The sequence below is a fragment of the Heterodontus francisci genome, chromosome 13 (assembly GCF_036365525.1).
Source record: "Heterodontus francisci isolate sHetFra1 chromosome 13, sHetFra1.hap1, whole genome shotgun sequence".
Taxonomy (NCBI): Eukaryota; Metazoa; Chordata; class Chondrichthyes; order Heterodontiformes; family Heterodontidae; genus Heterodontus; species Heterodontus francisci.
This window is the reverse complement of record NC_090383.1, coordinates 81,186,941-81,207,964: the sequence shown is the minus strand read 5'-3', so window position 1 is coordinate 81,207,964 and position 21,024 is coordinate 81,186,941. Positions and strand designations below refer to the sequence as shown.

The following is a 21,024-nucleotide window of genomic DNA, read 5'->3' as shown; positions in this document are numbered from 1 at the left end:
TTTATTTGAAAAAAATTGAAACATTCAAGAATATGAAGATTTATTGAATATATGATACTCAGAATCATAAGCATTTCAAGAGTCATACGAACATACAAAGTAGGAGCAGGAGTAGGCCACTTGGCCCCTCTAGCCTGCTCCACCATTTGATCAGATCATGGCTGATCTGAACATGGCCTCAACTCCACTTTCCTGTCTGCTCCTCATAACACTTGACTCCCTTGTCTATCAAGAATCTATATAACTCAGCCTTGAATATATTCGATAACCCAGCCTCCACTGCTCTCTGCGGAAGAGAATTCCACAGACTCCATCAAGATTCTCCCAAGAATTTTGAAACAGATAATCCAACCATAACTTTTCAGATAGTTAGTATGCTTCCAATCATTATTGGTTACATGAGAAGAATAGTGACTGGCACAAAGGAAGATGAAGAAGGTGGGTGAAGCTTAATCATTGCAGCTGCAACGTATTGTTGGGGAATTGTCCTCAGTCAAACCATCCTCAGCTGCTTCATTAATGGCCTTCCCTTCGCCATAAAGTCAGGAGTGGGGCTATTTGCTGACTATTCTACAGTTCCATTCACAACTATTCTAATAATGAAACAGACAATGCCAGCAACAGTAGGACCTGTATAACATCCAAGCTCAGGATGACAATTTGCTGGTGACATTCACGCCACGTAATTGCCAGGTAATGGCCATTTCTGTCACTGAGCAAAGTGACTGAAGGAGTCGTCGACAGTGCTATCAAGCAGCACTTGCTTAGCAATAACCTGCTCACTGATGGTCAGTTTGGGTTCCGCCAGGATTACTCAGCTCCTGATCTCATTACCGCCTTGGTCCAAACATGGATAAAAGAGCTAAACTGCAGAGGTTAAGTGAGGGTGACTGCCCTTGACATAAAGGCAGCTTTTGACGAGTACGGCATCAAGGAACCCTAGCAAAACTGGAGGCAGTGGGAATCTCTGCTCTCTGCACTCTCTGCTGGTTGGAGTCATGCCTAGTACAAAGGAAGGTGGTTGTGGTTGTTGGAGGTCAATTATCTCAGCTCGAGGACATCACTGCAGGAGTTCCTCAGGGTAGTGTCCTGGCCCAACCATCTTCAGCTGCTTCATCAGTGACCTACCCTCCATCATAAGGTCAGAAGTAGGCATGTTCACTGATGGTTGTACAACATATGGACAAGGGCTGCTATCAACCTGGACAACATCCAGGCTTGGGCTGATAAGTGGCAAGTAACATTCATGCCACACATGTGCCAGGCAATGACAATCTCAAACAGGAGAGAATTTAACCATCTCCCCTTGGTGTTCAGTGGCATTACTATCACTGAATGCCTCCCTATCAACATTCTAGGCGTGACCATTGACCAGAAATTTAACTGGACAAGCTACATAAATGCTGTGACTACAAGAGCAGGTCAGAGGTTAGGAATTCTGCAGTGAGGAACTCACTTCATGTCTCCCCAGTGCCTGTCCACCATCTACAAGGCACAAGTCAGGGGTGTGATGGAATACTCTCCACTTGCCTGGATGGGTGCAGCTCCAACAACACTCAAGAAGCTCGACACCATCCAGGACAAAGCAGCCTGCTTGATTGGCACCCCATTTACTACCTTGAACATTCACTCCCTTCATCACTGATGCACAGTGACAGCAGTGTGTACCATCTACAAGATGCACTGTAGCAACTCACTAAGGCTTCTCCAACAGCACCTTCCAAACACGCGACCTCTACCAACTAGAGGACAAGTCACACACCATCCTGACTTGGAACTATATCGCTGTTCCTTCACCGTTGCTGGGTCAAAATCCTGGAACTCTCTTCCTAACAGCACTGTTGGTGTAACTATACCCCAAGGACTGCAGCTGTTCAAGAAGACAGCTCACCACCACCTTCTCGAGGGCAATTAGAGATTGGCAATAAATGCTGGCCGAGCCAGCAGTGTTCACATTCCATGAACGAATAAAAAACAACCATCCACATCCTTGGTTTCACTATTGAGCAGAAGCTTAACTGGACCAACCATGTCAACAATTTAGGACAGACGTTAGTTGTCTGTGGTGAGTTGTTCACTTCCTGTCCCCTCAAAACATTTTTACCATCTACAATTGCCTTCAAAATCTGATTGGATTCAGTGATACAGTCTTTAAGACATTTACATCCTTCCTTAAATAAGGAGATCAATACTGTACCCAGTACTCCAGATGTAGTCTCACCAATGCCCTGTATAACTGAAGTTTAACCTCCCTACTTTTGTATTCAATTCCCCTCGCAATAAACGATAACATAAATGTTTTTTTTATTTTTAAAATATTGGAGAAGAACACAGTACATTATCAAAATTACCAGCGTCTGGACATTCACACATATGACACACAGTATCACAAAAATTCCTGACAGTATCACAAAAACTCCTGACAGTATGCCTTGCACTGCTCCTAAGCAAAACATCGACATGGGTTTTGTAGTCACATGGCAATTTTCAAAGCTGTTTTTCCTATTGATTTTATGGAGAAAAAGAGTCATAACATTTTAAATATCATTATTTTATTTTGGTTTTGCTGTATAAAATTTCTGGGCTCGACACATCTCTACGCAAACAAAAACCAGATAACATGAGACCATATAATTTCTCCTATGAACATATGAATTAGGAGCAGGAGTAGGCCACTCGGCCCCTCAAGCCTGCTCTGCCATTCAACATGATTATGGCTGATCTGATTGTAACCTAAACTCCACATTCCAGCCTACCCCGAATAACCTTTCACCCCCTTGCTTATCAAGAATCTATCTACCTCTGGCTTAGAAATAGTCAAAGACTCTGCTTCCTCCGCCTTTTGAGGAAGAGAGTTGCAAAGACTCACGACCCTCTAAGAAAAAAATTTCTCCTAATCACTGTCTTAAGTGGGTGACCCCTTATTTTTAAACAGTGACCCCTAGTTCCAGATTCTCCCACAAGAGGAAACATCCTTTCCACATCCACCCTGTTAAGACCCCTCAGAATATTATATGTTTCAATCAAGTCACCTCTTTTAAACTCCAGCAGATACAAGCCTAGCCTGTCCAACCTTTGCTCATAAGACAACCCGCCCATTCCAGATATTAGTCTGGTAAACCTTCTCTGAACTGCTTCCAAAGCATTTACATCCTTCATTAAATAAGAACACCAATACTGTACAAAGTGCTCCAGATATGGTCTCACCAACGCTCTGTATAACTGAAGCATAACCTCCCTACTTTTGTATTCAATTCCCCTTGCAATAAGCAATAACATTCTATTAGTTTTCCTAATTACGTGCTGTCCATGCATACTAACCTTTTGCGATTCATGCGCTCGGACACCCAGATCCCTCTCCATCTCAGAGCTCTGCAATCTCTCACCATTTCGATAATATGCCTCTTTTTTTATTCTTCCTGCCAAAATGGACAATTTCACATTTTCCCACATTATACTCCGTTTGCAGATCTGGTTTCAATCTCACTTTGAAGAGCTGGAACCTGTCATAGCCGCTAAGCGCACTGCACTGTTGAACGACAAGAAAGTCCCCAGTGAGTTAACATTCATAGCACTTAAAGTAGCCAGAAGCGCTGCACAAAGAACAGCCAGGTGCTGTGCAAATGACTACTGGCAACACCTATGCAGTCGTATTCAGCTGGCCTCCGACACCAGAAACATCAGAGGAATGTATGATAGCATTAAGAGAGCCTAGGGCCAACCATCAAGAAGATTGCCCTCCTCAAGTCTAAATCAGGGGAAACGATCACTGACCAACGCAAGCAAATGGACCGCTGGGTGGAGCATTACCTAGAACTGTACTCCAGGGAAAATGTTGTCACTGATACCGCCCTCAGTGCAGCCCAGTCTCTGCCAGTCATGGATGAGCTGGATGAACAGCCAACAAAATCGGAACTCAGTGATGCCATTGATTCTCTAGCCAGTGGAAAATCTCCTGGAAAGGCTGGCATCACCCCTGAAATAATCAAGAGTGCCAAGCCTGCTACACTCTCAGCACTCCATGAATTCCTTTGCCTGTGCTGGAATGAGGGAGCAGTACCACAGGACAGGCACGATGCCAATATCATCACCCTCTATAAGAACAAGGGTGACTGCTGTGACTGCAACAACTACCGTGGGATCTCCCTGCTCAGCACAGTGGGGAAAGTCTTCGTTCGAGTCATTTTAAACAGACTCCAGAAGCTGGCTGAATGTGTCTACCCTGAGGCACAGAGCGGCTTTCGAGCAGAGAGATCCACCATTGACATGCTGTTCTCCCTTCACCAGCTACAGGGGAAATGCCACGAACAACAGATGTCCCTCTACGTTGCTTTCATAGATCTCACCAAAGTCTTTGACCTCGTCAGCAGACGTGGTCTCTTCAGACTACAAGCAAAGATCAGATGTCCACCAAAGCTACTAAGTATCATCACTTCATTCCATGACAATATGAAAGGCAAAATTCAGCATAGCAGTGCCTCATCAGACCCCTTTCCTATCCTGGGTGGCATGAAACAGGGCTGTGTTCTCGCACCTACACTGTTTGGGATCTGCTCTCACATGCGTTCAAATCTTCAGAAGAAGGAATTTTCCTCCACACAAGATCAGATGGCAGGTTGTTCAACCTTTCCCGTCTTAGAGCAAAGATCAAAGTACGGAAAGTCCTCATCAGGGAACTCCTCTTTGCTAACGATGCTGCATTAACATCCCACACAGAAGAGTGTCTGCAGAGACTCATCGACAGGATTGCGGCTGCCTGCAATGAATTTGGCCTAACCATCAGCCTCATGAAAACGAACATCATGGGACAGGATGTCAGAAATGCTCCATCCATCAATATTGGCGACCACGCTCTGGAAGTGGTTCAAGAGTTCACCTACCTAGGCTCAACTATCACCAGTAACCTGTCTCTCAGTGCAGAAATCAACAAGCGCATGGGAAAGGCATCCGCTGCTATGTCCAGACTGGCCAAGAGGGTGTGGAAAATGGCACACTGACACGGAACACAAAAGTCTGAGTGTTTCAAGCCTGTGTCCTCAGTACCTTGCTCTACGGCAGCGAGGCCTGGACAACGTATGTCAGCCAAGAGCGACGTCTCAACTCATTCCATCTTTGTTGCCTCCGGAGAATCCTTGGCATCAGGTGGCAGGACCATATCTCCAACGCAGAAGTCTTCGAGGCAGCCAACATCCCCAGCATATACATCCTACTGAGCCAGCGGTGCTTGAGATGGCTTGGCCATGTGAGCCGCATGGAAGATGGCAGGATCCCCAAGGACGCATTGTACAGCGAGCTCGTCACTGGCATCAGACCCACCGGCTGTCCATGTCTCCGCTTTAAAGACGTCTGCAAACGCGACATGAAGTCTTGTGACATTGACCACAAGTCGTGGGAGTCAGTTGCCAGTGATCGCCAGAGCTGGCGGACAGCCATAAATGAGGGGCTAAAGAGTGGCGAGTTGAAGAGACTTAACAGTTGGCAAGAAAAAAGACAGAAGTGCAAGGAGCGAGCCAGCTGTGTAACAGCCCCGACAACCAATTTTATCTGCAGCGCCTGTGGAAGAGTCTGTCACTCTAGAATTGGCCGTTATAGCCACTCCAGGCGCTGCTGCACAAACCACTGACCACCTCTAGGCACTTGCCCATTGTCTCTCGAGACAAGGAGGCCAAAGAAAGAAAGACTCCGTTTGCCAGATCTTTGCCACTCACTTAACCTATCTATATCCCTTTGTAGCCTCCTTACGTTCTCTTCACAACTTATTTTCCTACTTATCTTTGTGTCATCAGCAAATTTAGCAACCATACCTTTGGTCCCGTCTTCCAAGTCATTTATATAAATTGTAAGAAGTCGAGGCTCCAGGACTGATCCCTGTGGCACACCACTCATTACATCTTGCCAACTAGAAAATGACCCATTTATGCCTACTGTCTGTTTCCTGTTAGGCAGCCAATCTTCTATCCATGCCAGTATGTTACCCCCTGCACCATGAGCTTTTATTTTCCACAATAACCTTTGATGCGGCACCTTATCAAATGCCTTCTGGAAATCTAAGTACAGTACCGGTTCCCCTTTATCCACAGCACATGTTACTTCTTCAAAGAACTCCAATAAATTGGTTAAACATGATTTCCCTTTCACAAAACCATGTTGACTCTGCTTGATTGCCTTGAATTTTACTAATGTCCTCCTATAACGTCTTTAATAATAGCTTCTAACATTTTCCCTATGACAGCTGTAATCTCGATGTAATCAGTGCATAATGGAATCTTTTCAGTTGTACTATAATGATGGGAGTGATTACGGAATACTAGTTTATCGATTATAAATGTTAATTAACAGAAACGTAACACAGAAAAGGGCAGCTTATCCTACTCAGAAGATTGTAGAATCTTCTCTGCACTTTTTATTTCCCTGTGTGCCATGTCTTTATACACAACCCCATCCCCTTACTTCAGAGCTACAGATTCTACCTATCAATATCTATAAGGTCCAGGTCACAGATAATGGTATCTCTTTCATTCCTTTTCTTTTCACAACTTTCATTATTTAATTTTGCTCTTCTTTATGGTGGTTACTTTATCCACTATTCATAACATTATGTCATAATCAGGAATGTCCAATCTGTGGCTCTAGGGGCACACATGAATCCATAGTCTGGCAATTCGACTCTCAAAACCCAGTTTTCGCAATCCTCTTTCTGCTTATATTTCTTATTTGTGGATTTGCCCTTCTTGAATTTTGTGCGCCTGTAGGTTCTTATTACTTTTGGTTATAGGTGAATAAATGTGGTTGCTGAGACTCCATGTACATACCTATATGTCCCATGAAGACAAAAACTTGGTCTCCCCTGTCTTTAGAGCCTGAACAAGTTGCTTCAACTGTAATGAATTTAGGAATTACCACCATGCTTACTTGTGCAGCCTATGTTCTTTGGTCTAGGCAAAACTACTGCATAGGCACTTACAGTGGTTTGACCTACATGGGTAACAAAAACTGCCATTAGGATTTTTTGTACCACAGTTCCTAACAGTAGAATAGGACTGGTGGCAAAAATGTCAGAACTTATCAACTACTCCTGTCGAATAGCTGATGGTTTTTGACATGTATACACATAAAATAGTGAGTCAACATAATGCTTTTTATATCTGTCATTATTTTAGTACTAAATCTTTGTCATGGTCAAATGAGTGCCTCATCTGAACTATAATCTTAGTTTGCATCAGGATAAGCGGCAAAAGGTAACAAATGTTGACTTATCAGGCCTGGTGGGGACTTGGTGGTGGAAATGGTTATAACAGTTGAAATCAAGACTTGTTGCACAGACTCATAGTTTATTTTTTCACAGGATCTCAAAATTGCAAAACTCCCTATTTCCCTCAGTTTTTCCTTCCTCCTATAATCATGGAGCCGATTCCACACCAAACTAGAATTATTTGAATTTATGGACATAATTTCCTTATTCATTCATTTACACAAGGGGATTTTGAGAATTCAATCCCACACATAATTGAAATTGTTTAATATATCAATATTTTTACACACGGTTTCCAGAAAGATTGAGAAAAACTAATTTTAGAAACTCGCTGCAGAATCCATATCAGTGCCAGATGGAGTCAGTTAGATTTTATAGTGCAGATCATGCACTATAATATACATATCAGTAGCCTCAACTACTATCAAGGTCAAGATTATAGAAATTAGCTTGAACTTAAAATTAAGTTGCAGAGCATGTGGTTACATTGTTTCATCTCCACGCCAATTGTATATTTATATAACAAAGAGCTATTTCATCACTTTTTTCTGTATCACTTATGACTGATTTCATAGTATTTTGTTAATGTAATGTGTGTAAGGATGACCCTTCCAACTATGTGACTTGCAATAGTATTCCCAATTTTTAGCTAACAAAAGATTAGAACCTCATTTTTTTGTTTTAGTTTGGGAGGACTAATGACTGGAATGATTTTGGAGTGCATCCTGTTGTGATTTTTCATGCACTTCACTAAATATATTTTAGTGTGAAGTTTATATCTGCACAATGTATATATATATATGGGACATTCAGTTTCAATTTAAATATAGATGTATATTCTTGATATTGTGTGCCCATACCCTAACGGGGGAAAATTTGCTATCCGATAGTACCAATGATGTGATGGCCTATGCTTGCTGTCACATTCCAAAGGTACTGACAAACCAATCCAAAATCAAAATATTTTGTTGCACTTTTTAATCTTAAAGTTAAAATTGTAAGATTAAACCTATTCTGTTACAAATGCCACTGGTCATATATTAGATACTACATTGATATATGATTGGTAATTTAATAGAAAAGCTAATTTATTATATAAAGGGTTATGCAAAAAGCTTCAGAATAGAACACACCACATGTTACTCTTTGTTTCATATATCTAGAATGCACATCTAATAACTTCAAAATAGTTTATACTGTTGTATTTCTAAGCTAAAAGTATGTGAATACTTCACATAGTACCTCCAATGATTAGTGCAGTAGAGGAAAAGGTTATTTTTCTCTCAGTAAAGTTTATATTTGCATATCATTTCAGTATACATTTTGATCCTCCCCTGTGGGAGGCATATCCAATCTGCAGTCCTAGGGCTACATGCAGCCCCAGAACCCTAACAATCTGGCTCCAGGCAACTCAATCCTATAGGCATCTATATTTCTTATTTGCTGATTTTGTGGGACTGGAGGTTTGGAAATGCCTGTTTTTAGCATTTTTGCCCTTTTAATGGATAAATCTGAAATCAGAACACCAACATTTGTTAGTGTCAGCAACTTACGACATATGCAATTAATAGGAACATGAATTTAAATTTTGTGCGGCATCAAGGACTCTGTGGTATGCACCTATGTGGCCTATAAATGCAAATGATTGGGCATGCCTAACTGATAGCATGTGAAAATTGTATCTAATAAATATTGTATAATAGAGATATCAATAGCTAAAATTTTCTATAGTGACTTTTCCATAGACTTGTCTATCAAAATTGTTTTCACCCTTTGAAAATCACTATTACTGCACATTTCAACTAAACGTTACTTGTTACATATCTAGCAAGCTTCACAGTGAAAGTAACTTTATGAGATAAATTTTTGCAGAGTTGGCATTCAAATTCTATTAGAAAAATACTGTAGATGCTGGAAATCTTTTGATAAGGTCCCGCATAGGAGATTGGTTGAGAAGGTAAGAGCCCATGGGATCCAGAGCAATTTGGCAAATTGGATCCAAAATTGGCTTAGTGGCAGGAGGCAGAGGGTGATGGTCGAGGGTTGTTTTGCAAGTGGAAGCCTGTACCGCAGGGATTGGTGCTGGGACCCTTGCAGTTTGTAGTGTACGTTAATGATTTACACATGAATATAGGAGGTATGATCAGTAAGTTCGCAGATGACACGAAAATTAGTGGTGTCGTAAATAGTGAGGAGGAAAGCCGTAGATTACAGGACGATATAGATGGGCTGGTAAGATGGGCGGAGCAGTGGCAAATGGAATTTAATCCTGAGGCGTGAGGTGATGCATTTTGGGAGGACTAACAAGGCAAGGGAATATACAATGGATGGTAGGACCCTAGGAAGTACAGAGGGACCTTGGTGTACTTGTCCATAGATTACTGAACGCATCAGCACAGCTAGATAAGGTGGTTAGGACGGCATATGGGATACTTGCCTTTATTAGTCGAGGCATAGAATATATGAACAGGGAGGTTATGATGGAGCTGTACAAAACGCTAGTTAAGCCACAGCTGGAGTACTGTGTACTGTTCTGGTCATCACACTATTGCACTGGAAAGGGTGCAGAGGAGCTTCACCAGGGTGTTGCCTGGGCTGCAGCATTTCAGCTATGAAGAGAGACTAGATAGGCTAGGGTTGTCTTCCTGAGAGCAGAGAAGACTGAGGGGAGACCTGATTGAGGTATACAAAGTTATGAGGGGCATAGTTAGGATAGATAGGAAGAAACTTTTTGCCTTAGCGGAGGTGTCAATAACCAGGGGGCATAGATTTAAGGTAAGGGGCAGGAGGTTTAGAAGGGATTTGATGAAAAATGTTTTCACCTCGAGAGTGGTTGGAATCTGGAACACACTGCCTGAAGGGATGGTAGAGCAGGAGCCCTCACAACATTTAAGAAGCATTTAGATGAGCACTTGAAACGCTATAGCATGCAAGGCTACGGACCAAGTTTTGGAAAATGGGATTAGAACAGATAGGTGCTTGATGGCCGGCACAGACACAATGGGCCAAAGGGCCTGTTTCTGTGCTGTATAACTCTATGACTCTAAAAACAAAGTGTTGGAAATACTCAGCAGGTCTGGCAGTATCTGTGGAGAGAAAAGCAGAGTTAACGTTTCAGGTCTGTGACCTTTCATCAGAACTGACAAAGGTTAGAAATGTAATAGTTTTTAAGCAAGTGAACCGGGGGTGGGGGGTGGAAGAGAACCAAAGGAACGGTGTGTGATAGGGCAGAGGGCAGGAGAGATTAACTGATAAGGAAGTCATGGGGCAAAGAGAAAGGGAGTGTGCTAATGGGGCAAAGACAAAGGGAGTGTGCTAATGGTGTGGTGAAAGACGAAGCATTAGTGCAGAGAGACTGTTAATAACAGAATAATGAACAGCTCTGTCCAAAAGCACAAACATGAAAAACTGTTTAAGGCAGGCACTTGGTAAAAAATGATAAAAACAGAATAAAATAAAATGCTAATTAAAAAGGGCCAGTCATGCTCTGAAATTATTGAACTCAATGTTCAGTCTGGAAGGCTGTAGAATGCCTAATCGGAAAATTAGGTGCTGTTCCTCGAGCTTGAGTTGATGTTCACTGGAACACTGCAGCAGGCCCAGGACAGAAATGTGCTGACAACACATCCCGCCTGCTCTCATGCCTACATTTCTGTCCTGGGCCTGCTGCAGTGTTCTAGTGAACATCAACGTAAGCTGAAGGAAACAGCACATTTTCCGATTAGGCACTCTACACCCTTCTAGACTGAACATTGAGTTCAATAATCTCAGAGCACGGCTGGCCCTTTTTTATTATCATTTTATGTTATTTTGTTTTATCACTTTTTTTTTTACCATATGCCTGCCTTAAACTTGGTTTTGCATGTCTGTGCTTTTGGACCGAACTGTTCATTATTCTGTCATTAACAGTCTCTCCACTAATACTTTGTCTTTCACCACACCATTAGCACACTACCTTTGCCTTTGCTCCATGACCTCCATGTCAGTTAATCTCTCTTGCCTTCTGCCCTATCACACACCATCCCTTTTGTTCTCTCCTCCCTCCACCCCACCTCCACCCCTGCTTCACTTGCTTAAAACCTATTACATTTCTAACCTTTGCCAGCTCTGATGAAAGGTCACAGACCTTAAACATTAACTCTGCTTCTGTCTCCATAGATGCTACCAGACCAGCTGAGTATTTCCAGCACTTACTGTATTTAATTCAAATTCTATTGTTGGCCTGTCCATCGGGTATTTTTAATGGTACAAAGGTATCATTGATGGAGAGCAGGGGAGGAGGAGAAAGCACAGCAGAAATCTTTTAATTTTGAGATGCTAAAGGTGTGACACACAGTTTCAAAAGCTGGACTTTTAATGCTACAGTGACATTTTGCATATATTCTGATATGTTAACTCTCTAAGGGTGATATTTCTGCACGTACTGCTCGCTAGTTCATCTTTATTAGCTTTGCTGCTTATATTCTGAAGGATGCTATCTGAATAATCTGCTCAGAATGGTAATGCATTACTTTATTGTAAAAGAGATTGAATGCGAATGTAACTGGAAAACTTCCTAATTTCTATGATGTTTTTGACTTATCTGAGCAGAGGATATACTCTGTTCACATATGCTCAGCAGTCAACAAACTTTTTGGTTTCCATCTTAATTGGTTGGCATAGCTTTAACCTTGTGCAGTTGCCAAGACATTGCATTTTCATTATAGAGTAGATTTATTTGAAAATATTTGACAAAAATCAACAAGAGAAAAGCCAATCTTTTTATGCACCATGGCATGGAAAGTATTGATTTAATGCAGGAAATGGCAATTGTGTCTAGGAGAATGGGAGAAGCAGTGGTGGAGAGCAGGTTTGCCCTGGTTGGCGACCCTCATAATTTCCAGTAGCAGGTGTAGGTGGCAATTATAGCTGCAGCCGTTATTCTGAACCTTCTACAGTAGGTGATGAATTGCAAATAGCTGGCACACAGTGCGCAACAATAAACTCAAATAAATCTTCACCTGTAATAATGACAGCATAGGAAGAGTGGCAGCTATAACAAGGCTGCTGTTGTCACCCACTTTACTGTAGCCTTGATATTCATCATTATCAGTCAGATGTTGCTCAAAAGCCGGACAAGCAAGCCCAAAGAAGAATGAGATGTTTGCTCTGAACTGTCCAGCAGGTCCCATCTGGCAGCTAGTAAATGGGATTTTTGCCTGTTCACCGGGCCATAGCTGTCTATCATTTTCAGCAGATATCTGATCTCACCACACCATGGGACAATATGGCATCATGATGTACATTACAACTTTGGCATCCAACTTAATGCCAGCAGTAGTACAGTACAAGCTGTGATCATATTTGAAGAAGAAAAAATTCAGTGTCTCACACACATCAGCAATATATCTAAGGTACATTTAAAGTAAAATGATTTATGGATCTCTGTGGTAGCTTAAAAAAGGAGTGGTGCTTCAACGTTGTGCACTTATAAAATGGAGCTCAAATATTTGCTATTCTTAGTGCCTTCTGTATTTACTGAAAATATTTTCTTTTAGTTAGATTGCTTGAAAGGGAATAGTAACATCATTTAAAAATGTCCGTGCTTTTCAGTTCCATAACAAGTACTTGTTCAAATCTTTTCCTTATTTTTGCAGAAGGAATTGCCGAAGGAGTTTCCATAAGGATTGCTTTGTACTACAATTAAATGTGAAATTGAGTGTGAGAAAGGTACTTGCAGTGATTTTGTAGATGCTTTAAATGACAGATAACATAATATTTTATTTTGACTGGTCAATCATTTTTTACTTTAATTATTACTAGATACTAAAGACTTCAAGGGATATCAGGATAACGCAGAACAGTGGAGTTGAGATAGATGATCAGCCATGATCTAATTGAATGGCAGAGCAGGCTTGATGGGCTGAATGGCCTACTCCTGCTCTTATGTTCCTATTAAACAATTCGAGGGCACCTCCAGGTTGAGGTGGCTTGGAGGTCCACGACCAGCCTCAGCAGCGCCCGCCTCTCCCGATGGAGATTCCAAGGCGCCAGAGTTGCCGGCCCTCTGATTGGGCTGGGAACATCAAGAGCCTGCCTGGACAGTGAGTGCAGAGGCAGCCAATTAGGAGGCCGCCTCTGGAAAGATTGCACCAGTGGGTGCGCTGCCAGCAAATGCAGGCGGTCCTGAAGCCCACGGTAAAATCCAGGCCTTCGTTGCAGTACTGAGAGAATGCTGCAGTGTTGTAGGAGATGTCATTTTTGAGATGAGGTATTAAAGCAAGGCTCTGTGTGTATGTTCCAGTAGTTTAGGCTGTTGATCCTACACCACTTTTCAAAGAGAAATAAGGAGTTATCTTCTTGTTCTGACCAACATTCCTTCCTAAATCAGTATTACCAGAAATAAAACGGAAGAACTGGTCATTCTTCTCATTGCTGTTCGTAGGATCTCACTGTGCTCAAAGTAGCTATGATGCTTGTCTGCATAACTGTTGGTGCACTTCCAAGTTATAATATGGACTGATTTGGGTCTCAAAATAAGGTATTATTTAAATACAAGTCTGTTTGTTCTTCCTTTCTCTTCTCCTCGCACTGTAGCACTAATGTAGAAGCCTCATTCTTGTTTATTATAAACTGTAATACTGAGTCCTAACTTTTTTGAGCCATGAGCTGTTTCAAGGAGACCATTAAGTCCATTAATAATTCAACCAACTTGGAGTAAAACTATTTGTTTATCTGATTCTCGCCTTTTTATACTAAATAATCTAAAATTTACTCTTTTCTACCTAATAAACTAAAAAAAAGGTGTTGGTTGTATCTCAGAGGTTGCACTGTTGCCTGAGTCAGTAGGTTAGGAACATAGGAACAGAAGTAGGCCATCAAGCCCCTTGAGCCTGCTCCACTATTCAGTGGGATAATGGCTGATCTGTGACGTAACTCCATATACCCGCCTTTGCCCCCTATCTCTTAATGCTTTTGGATAGCAAAAATCTATCAATCTCAGATTTAAAAGTTGCAGTTGAGCGTCAGTTGTCATTTGCAGAAGAGTTCCAAATTTTTACCATCCTTTGTGAGTGGAAGTGTTTACTAATTTCACTGCTGAAAAGTCTAGCTCTAATTTTTAGACTGTGCTGCCTAGTCCTAGACTCCCCAACCAGCAAAAATAGTTTCTCTGTACCTCCCCTTTCTGTTCTCCTTAATATCTTGAAAACTCCTATTCAGGCCCCTCTCCTACGCCGACTAGAATTTTCAAGTTGGCAGGCAGGCAGGCCCTACACTGCAACCGAAACACAGCCAGTGAGAGGAGGTTGCATCCAGGCAGGAGACGGCGGGGGGATGAGCAGTGCTTCACCCCACTAGGAATCCCCCTCACCTGCCATGGCCTTTGGGCCACAGTTGAGGCTGCTGACCGTCCAGTTGAGGGGTTGCCCTCCACAATTGTGGCCTGGCAGCTGTGACTGTTTATCAATCAAATTTTTTTCATCTGGCCTTCAGAGGCCGCTTCCAGTGTCGTCCTCTCTCTCTCTCTCTGTCTCTCTCTCTCTCTCTGTTTCTCTCTCTCTCTGTCTCTCTCTCTCTCCAGGCATCGGCAACTCCCACCTTGGAGGATGTGTCTGCTGGTAGTCGTCGCTTGAAGGCCTCCTATTGGCCCTCCAACCTCGCGAGCTTGCCCACTATCCTTAATTGGACAGTGAACGTGCCCTTAGGCTACTAATTGGCCAGCTCACCAAAAATCAGGTTGGCGTCCCAACCCCAAGTGGAAAATCCAGTTCTATGAGAAATATTTGCTTTAAAATACCATGCATTTGAACATCTGAGATCTCCAAGGTAGCGTTTATGATTAAGCCTGCCAAATTATCTTGGTATATGGTCTGTCTCTGGCCACTGGCCAGAACTGATGGCATACCAGTTTTCAGGTGAGCCTTTTTTCCTCCTTATTTTATTATAAATCTTACAATCCCTTAGCACTACCCTTATAAGCAGATGCTGGTATACTTTGGCAAAGTACTCTTGATGGAATAACAGCTGATAAATTAAGAGTTATGAATATCGTTGACATCTGTGCAGCTTTAACTCAAGACTGCTGTAGCCACTAGAAAATGTATGTCAAGAACACTGTCTTCTCATGCTGAAATTTGCGCAATTTGTTTCCAGACAGCCAGAGCAGTTCTAGCCTATTTTTGGAGCCCCTCTGTGGCCAGCCATACGCTCCAACATAATTTATGATTGCACTGTAACGTATGGACTTTTCGTCATTGTCCAGCTTGAAATCCTCTGTTGAAGTAGCTGTACGTTTTTGCAGGGAGAGGGAACGAGACTTTAGACTGCATCTTAAGTGTGATTGAATGATATTTGTTTAGATGATTCCCATCTTATTTTGTTTCAAAAGGTAGCTTTTAGCAAAAGATGTATACATTGTCTAGTGTTAATTATAATTCAGCTCAGGTTAGACTCTGTAAAAGGGGTATGCTTGTTTACTGGTTGCGTGCCCCAATGTTAAATCTGTTGTCGTCATTCCTGTACATCACAACCCTCACTGTAGCTATTACTATAAAACGCTCCCTAAGTACATAAAGGTTCTAATCGTTAGGATTTTTATTACCAGCCACACATACAGAGCAGCACAATTGCCTTGTTTCAGATTTATTATGTATTACTCTAGAAATTCTATAAAGATCAAAAGAACTGATTACAATGTTGACCTTTGCATTAACTCATCTAAATTTAAATTCGAGTGTTTGATTTGGGAAAATAAGTCCATTTATCATAGGCCTGCTGCAGAGGGGATTTTGCAGACCTGATTGGGATTGCAGAGACCAAATTTATTTATTGAGCGTGAGCCTGAAAATTGTTTGCAGGACAAGGAAAACTGAAAGTTCAAACAGCTACTTTATCGTGCCATATTTGCAATTCTTTTAAAACACTTCTTAGTCAAGCCACTGACTCATGTCATGGAGATCTAAAAAGAGGGACTTTTTTTTTTAAAAGAAATCTACAAAATTGATCCTTTGGTTTATCTTCAAGAGACTTGTAATGTAATCAAGTGTAATGAAAAATGAACACAAAGAAACAAGTATTGTTATTGAATTTCAGAGTTCAAGCATTTCAAGAATATATGTTTTATGATGTTACCTTGCAATGTTCAGGGTCTCTTATAGCCTGGATGTTTGAAGACGTTCAAAGAAATTTATCTAGGCTATACACTAATAAAATTGTTTTGTGTCCCTTTTTAGCAATCTCATTGGTCAATAATGGTCATAAGACCATTATTTTTGTGTCTTTAGGATTTTCTGTTAACCTGTTTAAATCCTGTTTGACAGGGATCTGGAGTAGTACCTTAAAAATAGGGATTTAGTGGGTTTTTTTGATCCCTGGTAACTAAGTGATCGTTCAAATATTAGGCAGTACGTATTGTTTTTTGGGTGTGTGACTGCCCCTTGGGAACAATGTGACTGAAAAATTTAATTTGATGTTGATTCCATGAGCCATATGACCTAACAATGAATAACATTCGATGACGAAGTTAAAGCATGGGACAGTTTAACTATTATTTTATCAAAATGTGTTGCGGGGTCATAAGTATGTTTGCAATATGTATCACTTGTGGCATTGCACAGGGGAATAAAGACCAAGTGGAGTTAGAGGGCAGAACAATTAGAGGAGGGCTTGCAGACATAATTTAGTCCATATTTTAAAGTCATACATTCTGTCCTTTTACAGTAATACTTGGATTTTAAAATAGTACTGATTGTTAAGTAGAAAAATGTATGGCATTTTGGTAGGCAGAACTGTAGATCTTGATTGTAGCATAGGGGTTTCTCTGCCATACAGGCTGAGGAAATGGCAAATGCAAAGCCGAAGGAGTTACAGTGTCAGCATTGGAGGGAGTTTATAATTACCATGTGACAAATTTACAGGCAGTTTCTATTATGTATGTAGACATAGGAATTTAAAATTGGAAATGTTGATACCAAAGTATGACAGAAACGTCTTTCCTTTCAGGTAGGACACAGTGGGTAGTGTGATAGGGAAATGGCTAGAGACTGCATTTGTGATGGGAGTTGCAGTAATACAGTGGCCCTCCCTCACAAGCTTCTTTCCCATCCCATCCCATCCCTTAATCATTCGAGCTGCCCCTAACTCCTTGCTCTACCCATTCATCTACCAACTGTCACTTTGCTTCCATGCCTACCCCAATCTCTCTTTCTTTGATATACCTACATAACAACTGTATCCTCCCTTACCTCTTTGCTATGCTGTCACTCACCTCAGCCTGAACCTTCCATCCATCAGGATTCCCCCCCCCCGCCACATCTTTCAACCCTCTCTTTCACCTTGCTCTCTCTCATCCCTTTCTCCTTCACACATCCCTTTCATTCCTGACTCTCACCCTTCTCTTTCACCTGTCTATTTCTCACATTCCCTCTATCACCACATTCTCTCTCTTTCACACCCCCCTGTGATGGAAACCACACCTGCCAAAATGAGACATATTAATATCGTCAAATGAAGCATTAGTTTTGAACTGTTTCTGGACTTGAAATAACTTGTTTTAAAAGACTACAACAGTGGCTGAAAACATGGCTGCACATTTGCATTCTAAAAGATAGTTGTCTGAAGAAGACAATGGGAGTACTCCCTGATTGAATTAGCCAGATGGATTTTTGTCAGTGGTGATGATCGAGAAACATTGAGAGCCGTTAAGACAGCATTCCAGCCCACCCTTCACTGAGAGTGTCTGGAGCTTGAAGGGATCCACAAAATCTCGCAGGGGAGATTGTTCCAAATAAGGAGCTAGTCACATGATTAACCTGCTGGCCAACCTGGGGGTTGTTTGAATTGTGCCACACATAAAGGAACAGACGGCAATTTGAAGACGAAAGACTAAGACAAATGTGGGTCCATTACAGGCAGAGTCAGGAGAATTTGTAATGGGGAATAGAGAAATGGTACAGAAGCTAAATGATTACTTTGTGCCTGTCTTCACTGAGGAAGATACAAGAAATCTCCCAGAATTAGAGATCCAAGGGATTAGGGAGAATGAGGTATTGAAGGAAATTAATATTAGTAAGAAGGTTGTATTGGAGAAATTCATGGGGTTGAAGGTTGATAAGTCCCCAGGACCTGATATTCTACATCCCAGAGTGTTGAAAGAGGTAGCTTTGGAGATAGTGGATGCATTGGTGATCATCTTCCAAAATTCTATAGATTCTGTTCCAACCAAGTGAGAAGGGGTCCAGGGGTTCCCTCTCAGCCTTTGCCTCGTCATGTGACCAGCTGGTTTAACCAGTCCTGGCTCTGTGGATTGTATCATCTTCGCAGGGCCTGGAATGCACTTCCTTACACTTTCAATGTCTGGTCATCAAAATCCATTTGGGTGAATTGGAGCAGCGAATAGCCCTTTATCTCCACAAGCAGTGTCTCTTAGTATGCAAATGTCCTTCCAGCCCAGTGTCTGGTGATCTTCAAACAAGCCATTTCTTCACTCCAGCAACAGTTTAAATTCAATGTTTACATGACAAAATTAATATGCCTCATTCTTGACAGGTGGGGGGTCTGCATGACAATTCTGGAGTGATTCCTGCAGATTGGAAGGTCGCAAATATCACCCCACTATTTAAGAAGGGAGAGAGAGAAAACGGGGAATTACAGACCTGTTAGCCTTACATCAGTCATTGGGAAAATGCTAGAATCTATTCTAAAGGATGTGATAAATGGACACTTGGATAATAATGATCTGATTGGGCATAGTCAACATGTATTTATGAATGGGAAATCATGTTTGACGAACCTATTGGAGTTTTTTGAGGATGTTACTAACAGAATTGCTGAAGGGGAGTCGGTGGATCTGGTATACTTGGATTTTCAAAAGGCTTTTGATAAAGTCCCCCACAGGAGGTTGGTTAGCAACATTAAAGCACATGGGATAGGAGGTAATATACTGACATGAATTAAGGATTGGTTACAGGCAGAAAGCAGAGGGTAGGAATAAATGGATCATTCTCACGTTGGCAGGTTGTGACTAGTGGGGTACCACAGGGATCAGTGCTTGGGCCCCAGCTGTTCACAGTATATATCAATGATTTGGATGTGGGAACCAAATATAGTATTTCCAAGTTCACGGATGACACAAGTGTGGGAATGTATGTTGTGGGGAAGATGCAAAGCAGCTTCAAGGGGATTTGGACAGACTTAGTGAGTGAGCAACAACGTGATGGCAGGATTGTCCTATGAAGAGAGATTGGGGAAACTGTAATAAAAACAAGAAATGCTGGAAATACTCAGCAGGTCTGGCAGCATCTGTGGAGAGAGAAGCAGAGTTAATGTTTCAGGTCAGTAACCCTTCTTCAGAACTGACAAATATTAGAAATGTAAAAGATTATAAGCAAGTAAAGTGGGGGTGGGGCAAGAGATAAGAAAGCAGAAGGTGTAGATAGGATGAGGTCACCAGAAGGTCATGGAGCAAAGATATGTTAATGGTGTGTTGAAAGACAAAGCATTTGTACAGAAAGGGTGTTAACGGACTGAAAATTGAACAGCCACAAGTACAAACATGAAAAAAACAGTGAGTAAGCAAACTGAACAAACTAAGATGAAATAAAATAAAATAAACACAAAAAAAAATTAAAAAGGAAACAGAAAAAAATAACTAAAAATAAAACTAAAATGGGGGGCCAGTCATGCTCTGAAATTATTGAACTCAATGTTCAGTCCGGCAGGCTGTAGTGTGCGTAATCGGTAAATTGGGGAAACTGTGCCTGTATTCTCTAGAGTTTCAAAAAATGAGAGGTGATCTCATTGAAACCTACAAAAAGGATAGACAGGGTAGATGCAGGGTAAGTTGTTTCCCCTGGTTGGGGAGTCTAGAACCATGGAACACAATTTCAATATAAGGGGGAAGTCACTTAGGGCAGAGATGAAGAGAAATTTCTTTACTCAGAGGGTTATGAATCTTTGGAATTCTCTGCCCCAGAGGGCTGTGGAAGCTCAATCATTGTGTATGTTTAAAGCAGAGATTGACAGATTTCTAAATACAAATGACATAAGGGAATAAGTGTGGGGAAAAGGCATTGAAGTGGATGATCAGCCATACTCATATTGAATGACAGGGCAGGCTCAATGGGTTGAATGGTCCACTCCTGCTCCTTTTTCCTAGAAGGAAGGTCTCTCCCCGTCACTTTCTCTTTCTCTCACGCAAAGTTCCAGGGACCCACTGAAGTAACTCAAGCCTCAGAACATAAGACCAGCGAAACAAGTTTGAAAGTGTGCACTGGGCCCCAACGAGAACTGCAAGACTTAATTCCAATCAAAGACTTTACATCAAACCCAAAGCCAGTAACTGAACTTCAGCTATTACTTCAAATCTTTCCCCTTTCTCCTCCTCTGCCTTTAAAACGCGTGGTTTAAAAACGAAACCCTGTTCCAGCCGAACCAGGAAAAGGCTGATAGGGGAGCCCTAGACCCCTGCCTCACCTGGATGTAAACCTCTCTGACTCCACCATGGCTGCTTAATAAATATTAAATTCATCACATGCATTATAAAAAGCTACAACTTGTAATTATCATTCAGTCATTGTTTTCTTACTCCCTCATTGTAACAGGTGTAGGCCATTCAGTCCCTTGAGCCTGTTCTACCATTTAATTAGATCTTAGTTGATCTGTACCTCAACTCCATTTACCCACCTTTGATCTGTATCCCTTGATACCCTTACCTAATAACCTCAGTCTTGAAATTTCAATTGATTCTGCCTCCACAGCTTTGGGGGAAGAGAGTTCCATATTTCCAGTACCTT

The 21,024-nt window shown here is 41.7% G+C and overlaps 1 protein-coding gene across 5 annotated transcripts in view; it reads left to right on the top strand.

Moving 5' to 3' along the window:
- The window catches only part of LOC137376453 (G patch domain-containing protein 2-like), a 331,069-nt gene that overhangs the window by 150,654 nt on the left and 159,391 nt on the right, over positions 1–21,024 (top strand). Inside the window, exon 6 of one of the 5 annotated variants that reach the window (XM_068045056.1) lies at positions 12,889–12,961. The exons of the other annotated variants lie outside the window; for them this stretch is intronic. Within the exon in view, the coding sequence (XP_067901157.1) occupies positions 12,889–12,915 (27 nt within the window). The 3' untranslated portion in view covers positions 12,916–12,961. The remainder of the gene's footprint in view (positions 1–12,888; positions 12,962–21,024) is intronic. 5 annotated transcript variants of the gene reach the window in all.